Source organism: Salmo salar, chromosome 18, assembly GCF_965601325.2.
Source record: "Salmo salar chromosome 18, fSalSal1, whole genome shotgun sequence".
NCBI classification, from domain to species: domain Eukaryota; kingdom Metazoa; phylum Chordata; class Actinopteri; order Salmoniformes; family Salmonidae; genus Salmo; species Salmo salar.
Genome location: NC_138308.1, coordinates 47,196,524 through 47,204,797, shown reverse-complemented (window position 1 = coordinate 47,204,797; position 8,274 = coordinate 47,196,524). Strand labels below are relative to the sequence as shown.

General features: G+C 43.2%; 1 protein-coding gene across 1 annotated transcript; it reads right to left on the bottom strand.

Moving 5' to 3' along the window:
• Positions 1–1,354: 1,354 nt before the first annotated feature.
• LOC106560341 (4-hydroxyphenylpyruvate dioxygenase-like protein) lies at positions 1,355–7,812 on the bottom strand. The gene is made up of 5 exons (XM_014123180.3): positions 6,941–7,812; positions 6,380–6,546; positions 4,664–4,815; positions 3,617–3,753; positions 1,355–1,763 (listed from the first exon to the last, which is right to left on the bottom strand). The coding sequence occupies exons 1-5, from the start codon at positions 7,639–7,641 to the stop codon at positions 1,535–1,537; spliced, it is 1,386 nt and encodes a 461-aa protein (XP_013978655.1). The 5' UTR covers positions 7,642–7,812; the 3' UTR covers positions 1,355–1,534.
• Positions 7,813–8,274: the final 462 nt, after the last annotated feature.

Below are 8,274 nucleotides of genomic sequence, written 5' to 3'. Positions count from 1 at the left end.
ACTACGATGGACAGGATGGGACTGGCAGATGTGTTGTTGCATAAACTTACCACCTGGGGGTGGCCCGTGAGGAAGTCCAGGATCCAGTTGTAGAGGGAGTTGTTTAGTCCCAGGGTCCTTAGCTTAGTGATGAGCTTTGTGTGTACGAGGGTGTTGAACGCTGAGCTGTAGTCAATGAACAGCATTCTCACATAGGTGTTCCTTTTTGTCCAGGTGAGAAAGGGCAGTGTGGAGTGCGATTAAGATTGCGTCATCTGTGGATCTGTTGTGGCGGTATGCGAATTGGAGTGGGTCTAGGGTTTCCGGCATGATGGTGTTGATGTGAGCCATGACCATGTGGAATTAGTTTTGATTTAGAATTGACCATGAATCATTCACCTGCCTCAAAACAGGGGCAAGGGAAAAAATACGTCATCTATGCACTTAAATAGCGAATGGAGGACGCTTTTCCCGTGGTTCATTTTCATGCCAGCCAGGTAGGCTGTACTCCTGTTATAAAGAGAAGCAATGTGCTTAATATTAGGAAAGTTGAGAAATAAATATAGTAGGCCTAGCCTATAGAAAGCTGATGGGATCCTCTTTTTAGTAGAGGCCATCACTCTGTTCTCACGCAATTGCATAGCCTATAGAAATGTTGCGCAACATGAACTCTCATGAAGTGTTTGATTAGATTTATTACATTTGCATTGATGTCAGAGATTAGAGAGACAATAGAGTGCTGAGTACCAGACAGTTAGCAAGTTTGGTAGGCTACTAATGACCATCAGCTAAACGGTCACGTTGAACTTGACTGGTGGTGTGGAGGTAATTTGGTCACCGTAACAGCCCTATAACCCACCGTTTGGAAGTTCACTGAGGCATTGCAACGACAGCAGCTAAGAGGTGAAATGAGAATGGAGCAGCAACTTCCTGGTTTTCCACCACCAAAGATCTCCAAGACTGTCGGAAAAGCTTCCCCTCATGAAGCTGGTTGAGTGAACGCCAAGACTATTGGAAAAGCATTCCCCTCATGAAGCTGGCTGAGTGAACGCCAAAACTATTGGAAAAGCATTCCCCTCATGAAGCTGGCTGAGTGAACACCAAGACTATTGGAAAAGCTTCCCTCATGAAGCTGGTTGAGTGAATGCCAAGTGTGTAGAAGCTGTCAAAGCAAATGGAAGCTACTTTGAAGAATCTAAAATAAATGTTGATGTGTTTAACACTTTTTTGTTGTTGTTGTTTACTACATGATTCCATATGTGTTATTTTATAGTTTTGATGTCTTCACTATTATACAATGTATAAAATAGTAAAAATAAAGAAAAACCCAAACTTTTGACCGGTACTGTATAATAATTTATATAAGCCATAAAAATATTTGTAGTCATACATGATTTAATGAAAAATCATTAAACATAAACATTTAATAACAGACTCATAAACACAATCATTCAATCATGCTTCCCCGGTCCTTCACAGCTTCCCCGGGAACCTCAGTGTATTGTAGCCTCACACAGACAAAAGAGTAGCGGAGGAAGGTGTTCGCTGTAAGATGTTACGCGTTGTGGCAGTGCTTCGGTTCTGGGGTTATGTTCTGTGGTTGAGTTGTGTTCTCTCCTTGTGCCTCAGTCTCTGCCCTCTCTGTGTCCATGTATGCCTGGACAGACCTCCACAGGGCTTGGATGTTCCCCTCTCCGAACCCTGACGCACCTCTCCTCTCAATTAGCTCCAGGAAGAAAGTGTCCTCTGAGAAGATGGGCTTGGTGAACACCTGAAGCAGGTATCTGTTTAGAGGGAATGAGAAGATGGACTTGGTGAACACCTGGAACAGGTATCTGTTTAGAGGGAATGAGAAGATGGACTTGGTGAACACCTGGAACAGGTACAGTTGAAGTCGGAAGTTTACATACAATTATGTTGGAGTCATTAAAACTCATTTTTCAACCACTCCACACATTTCTTGTTAACAAACTATAGTTTTGGCAAGTCGGTTAGGACATCTACTTTGTGCATGACACAAGTCATTTTTCCAACAATTGTTTACAGACAGATTATTTCACTTATTATTCACTGTATCACAATTCCAGTGGGTCAGAAGTTTACATACACTAAGTTGACTGTGCCTTTAAACAGCTTGGAACATTCCAGAAAATGATGTCATGGCTTTAGAAGATTCTGATAGGCTAATTGACATCATTTGAGTCAATTGGAGGTGTACCTGTGGATGTATTTCAAGCCCTACCTTCAAACTCAGTTCCTCGTTGCTTGACATCATGGGAAAATCAAAGAAATCAGCTAAGACATCAGAAAAAAAAATTGTAGACCTCCACAGGTCTGATTCATCCTTGGGAGCAATTTCCAAATGCCTGAAGGTACCACGTTCATCTGTACAAACAATGGTACGCAAGTATAAACACCATGGGACCACGCAGCCGTCATACCGCTCAGGAAGGAGACGCTTTCTGTCTCCTAGAGATGAACTACTTTTGTGCGAAAAGTGCAAATCAATCCCAGAACAACAGCAAAGGACCTTGTGAAGATGCTGGAGGAAAAGGTACAAAAATATCTATATTCACAATAAAACGAGTCCGATATCGACACAACCTGAAAGGCCGCTCATCAAGGAAGAAGCCACTGCTCCAAAACCGCCATAAAAACGCCAGACTACGGTTTGCAACTGCACGTGGGGACAAAGATCATACTTTTTGGAGAAATGTCCTCTGGTCTGATGAAACTAAAATAAAACTGTTTGGCCATAATGACCATCGTTATGTTTGGAGGAAAAAGGGGGATGCTTGCAAGCCAAAGAACACCATCCCAACCGTGAAGCATGGGGGTGGCAGCATCATGTTGTGGGGGTGCTTTGCTGCAGGAGGATTGGTGCACTTCACAAAATAGATGGCTTCATGAGGATGGACAATTATGTGGATATATTGAAGCAACATCTCAAGACATCAGTCAGGAAGTTAGTGCTTGGTCGCAAATGAGTCTTCCAAATAGACAATGACCCCAAGCATAAAGTTGTGGCAAAATGGCTTAAGGACAACAAAGTCAAGGTATTGGAGTGGCCATCACGAAGCCCTGACCTCAATCCTATAGAAAATGTGTGGGCAGAACTGAAAAAGCATGTGCGAGCAAGGAGGCCTACAAACCTGACTCAGTTACACCAGCTCTGTCAGGAGGAATGGGCCAAAATTCACCCAACTTATTGTGGGAAGCTTGTGGAAGGCTACCTGAAACATTTGACCTAAGTTAAACAATTTAAAGGCAATGCTACCAAATACTAATTGAGTGTATGTAAACTTCTGACCCACTGGGAATGTGATGAAAGAAAGAAAAGCTGAAATAAATCACTCTCTGTACTATTATTCTGACATTTCACATTCTTAAAATAAAGTGGTGATCCTAACTGACCTAAGACAGGGAATTTTCACTATGATTAAATGTCAGGAATTGTGAAAAACTGAGTTAAGGGGTATGCAAACTTCCGACTTCAACTGTATCTGTTGAGAGGGAATGAGAAGAGAGGAAAACATCGGTTAAATGAAGTGAAATAAAGTACTATATTGAAAACCCTTGACAGCTTTTGAGGAACACTAGCATTTGATACCTACAGGCTAGCTAATGAATCTGGTACCTTTTCTTCTGCGTGTCTGTAGTCTGACAGGAGGGGTCAGTCTGGGCCTGGCGCAGGTCTGTGTCCAGGAGGATGCCGTGCTGAGACAGCATCTGGGGGTCGTAACCTACGTCCTCCATCTCCTGCTGCTTACCCACCTGCCACAGGACAGACACAGGGGTCAACGAGGTCAGTGGTAGTAGACGTTACATTTGACTTCCTGCCACAGAACAGACACAGGGGGTTAACGAGCACAGTGGTAGTCGACATAACGCTCGACTTCCTGCCTGACTAGATGTGCAGGCGTTTCATTAACCAATGGTTGCGTGCCACGTCATCCATTGTGCAGACAGGCGTCAGATGGCTACGTCATACGATGTGGTTAGCTGACATGTTAAATACCTACCAAGGAGCTGTAAGATCTGAGACGCGTCCACAATGTAGTCAAGAGGAAATCAACCAACAACACGCTTCAATCACGCTACAACTTCCTACTTCCTGAAAACAACTTCCTGTAGTGTTCAATCACGCTACAACTTCCTACTTCCAGAAAACAACTTCCTGTAGTGTTCAATCACGCTACAACTTCCTACTTCCAGAAAACAACTTCCTGTAGTGTTCAATCACGCTACAACTTCCTACTTCCAGAAAACAACTTCCTGTAGATGCATGTAGAGCTACAGAGGACTGTTTGGGTTCCTTTGAATGATACATGTACTGGAAACACAATGCATTGGGGCATCTCACACACCTGTTTCAGTCACAAGTTAGAGGGGGACATGAGGGAGAGAGGGGGACATGAGGGGGACGGACATGAGAGAGAGACGGACAGACATTGAGAGTGAGAGACGGACGGACATGAGTGAGAGAGATTCTAGATTATGAAAAGTGCTATAAAAAAGTTCAATAAATGTATAATTATTAGGCGCAATCAATATGGTAGTAGCTCCACCCTGCTCTCTGATAGGCTAAGTGGAAGTTTCACCATATTGCTTATACCAATCAAATCCTCTAGGGGTTCCATTTGGGATGAGCCATTGGGTGCTATGGTGACTGAGTGAGACAAACCTCCGTGTAGTAGGCAGGTGGAGGAGAGAAGAAGTGTACTCCTGCCTGGCCCATGGTCTGTGCTGTGGATACTATGTCCTGTGTGTACAATCCAATGTGCTGTATCCCTGGGCCTCTGTGCTGCTCCAGGAAGGTGTCCACCTGGTTCCTGCCTGGCACACAGACAGAGATGGACAAGATTCAGGTCTCGGCAGGTGGTAATTCATTACAATGAAAATTGGTCATGGGTAAATGCAAAACCTCTTTCTCTCAGTCCATCTATTCCTCACATCATCTCTCCTAACTAGGAGGTTGACACCGGAACAGGAAGTGAAGTTCTCAAGTCCATTTCGGGACAGGATCGACAGTCTATACAAATAGTTATAAACTGAGTTTTTTGGGGGCAGAAATATGTCATGTGTGGAGCATTTCTTCAAAACAACAACAGTGTAGCAATTTGAGTAAAATTTAAAATAAGGTAATTTCCCCCGCGGCTCACTCTCGCGCCAGTCATTAGGTTACCTCAGATGCTAACCGACATTAGCAGGCTAAATTATGAAGTCTTCCATGGAGGAATTACAGTGTCTTGTTCCATCCAAGGTCCCATCGCTAACATTACAGCCAAGGTCCCATCGCTAACATTACAGCCAAGGTCCCATCACTAACATTACAGCCAAGGTCCCATCACTAACATTACAGCCAAGGTCCCATCACTAACATTACAGCCAAGGTCCCATCACTAACATTACAGCCAAGGTCCCATCACTAACATTACAGCCAAGGTCCCATCACTAACATTACAGCCAAGGTCCCATCACTAACATTACAGCCAAGGTCCCATCACTAACATTACAGCCAAGGTCCCATCACTAACATTACAGCCAAGGTCCCATCACTAACATTACAGCCAAGGTCCCATCACTTTTGTTGTATTTGTTGTATTTGACAACGAAGAAACCCCGAGTATACGGCTTGTTAAAAAAAAAATTAAAACACAAATGCTGCATTTCAATCAAATAGTCTACCAACCGCAGAGCGGGACAAGCGGCAGAGCTGCTCTACCCACAACAACTTTACCATCAAGACCAATTGTTTGAGTATTTAACTAAAAACCCGTGACATTTGAGGTGAAGAGTGAAATGAAAATATATTGACTTGTGCTGTACTGTCGGTTTAGGTGTTCTTGTATTTAATTTTTTAGGTTGACGTTGTAAATGTTAATATGTGCTCAGATGTCAGGCTACAGATTTACACTAGTGAACAGACCATCCTGCAGGGGGCGCTGTCCTCATCCTCCACCCATCTATTTAGGTCATATAGAATACCTTCTCATCCAGAGAGATTTAGGCTTACAGTCTGAACATTTAACTACAATTAGACAATACAACCACATAATCACAGTCGCAATATTACATTATTTGTAATACTTCCTAAACAAACAATAGCCTACATATTTCTGCGCACGGGACGGGACGGATTTTATCAGGAAGGGACAGGAAAGTTCTGGGGTTATAGAACTGTTGCCGGGTCAGGGCAGTACAGGGGGAAAATAATTTGACTGAATTTTCATTCCCGTGTCAACCTCTACTCCTAACCTCCTCAAATCCTATTGAAGCCGAGAGACCTTTGACCTTCTCTTCCAATACAGGTGAGAAAGAGGAGGAGAGGATTTGAGGAACCGTGGGAAAAAAACTAAATATGAAGAAATGAGCAGTATAACTCTTAGAAAGTGATGACCTTGTTCAGGCAGCGACTCTGCAATGACAAACTTGCAGTCCGGTTGTTTCCTATCTGTGAAGGGAAGCTTGATTCCTGTTTCGCTGCATTTCCAGTACTCCATGGCTGTGAGACGCAGTCCAATGCCCTCCTTGTTCAGAACATAGCCCTCATCCACATCCTCATTACTGCTCAGGGAAACAGACAGAATCCATGTATTTATTGTCCCTGATGAAAAAAAACACTTACAGAAAGAGAATCTATTTTTCTTAATTGTTGATCCCATAGACATACTATTTAATTAGTATTAAAATGCCTAATTATATGGTTTATCCTTATAGCTTAGCCTGGGTACCAAACCCGGTTTGTGCTATCATTCCACTCTGCCATATGTTTGGCTTATGACACAGAGTGGCATGACAGCACTAACAGGTCTGGTGCCAAACCCAAACAAAAATGTTCTGTACTCACAATAACTTTTATTCATATCACTTTGTATTGAGATGCATGATCAATAATCATCTAACAATTCATTATTTTCAATTACAGAACCATTTTTTTTTTTAAACAAAGCCACTTAACCTGTCAATGAAGAATCTCTGGAAGCCAAAGTGTCGCTCATACCAGCTCATCACCTGCGGTGTGCACCGTCTTGGACAAGCATAGGTAATGTGATCAAAATGAGTGATTGGACATGACTCTGTACTCTTAGCCACGTTTTCAACCTCCTGAAACCCGGGTAAGAAGCTCCCCTTATATTTACTCGTGTCAACGAGCGTGTGGTTCACATTTCCCAATATTGATTTGACGACTGAATAGGTGACAAGTCCCTTCTCGTCACACACCTCTGTCGGGGGAACCAAGAAATCGCAGCCGAGGTTACGAAGAGACTTGAATGACCTTTCCACATCTTCCACTTCGAAACAGACGTTAGACGCGGTATCGACGGGATAATGTGGGTGGACATCGTAAAGACAATTCGGATCCTTGTCGTTGTTTTCCCCCGGTTGAATGTTGTTAGTCCATCCCGGTTCCGATTGTGAAGGAGATATCCCTCTCCCGGTCGATAGCGTTACTCCGTTCAATTCAAGAGGGGACTTGTTTGGTCTTTCATTGACGACGAAAACTGCCGCTCCTTTTCTAAAAGCCAACTGTTTAGACTTCTCCGTCAGCCTCGCAACAAATAAATTAAACTTAAATTTAGAAACCAGTTCATACGCTATTTTATCCACGTTTGTAACGTGGAGTGAAATGTGGTGCAACCGGCTCAAGTAGGCTGCCATTTTGTTATGACGTCAAGTTGGTGTGTGCGTCGTCACCGAAAAGAAAAATAATTTATATAGGGTCTGTCGTGGAAAATTGTCTTAAGAATAACACTTCTTACAAGAACTTGTAAATTCAATATAGACTTTAATAAAGAGTAATAAAGCCGAGCCGGTCCGCGGACAACAACTGCCTTCCTTAGGCCCCGGCTCTGCTTTTATGCATATACAATACATAGGTCCATCCTTTATGTAAATGAAGTAAAACCTCCTATGCGTTCTGCCACCTTTTTCTTTCAACCCAATGGATAACGCCCATATCTGCTTTTAGCTCTAACATAGTAGTGGCTGGATAACACCCATATCTGCTTTTAGCTCTAACATAGTAGGGGCTAGACTCTCCTCATATGGATATGAAAATAATGCCTGCATTGCATGCTTACGCTTGGCATATATTTAGTCATGGCCATACATTCAGCTTGCCTGGCCGTTCCGTGGTTCCTACTTGGGGATGTATGGCCACCTGTTTTCTCCACTCAGGGTCAGCTGCCAGTCTCCTCTTTCGCTAGCTAATGTATTTCTATTTTTCTTTCCCTCAGCAAGTCTACCTTTCTCCCATAGGTCCAGCTGCGACGTCATCTCTCAGAGCAGTCT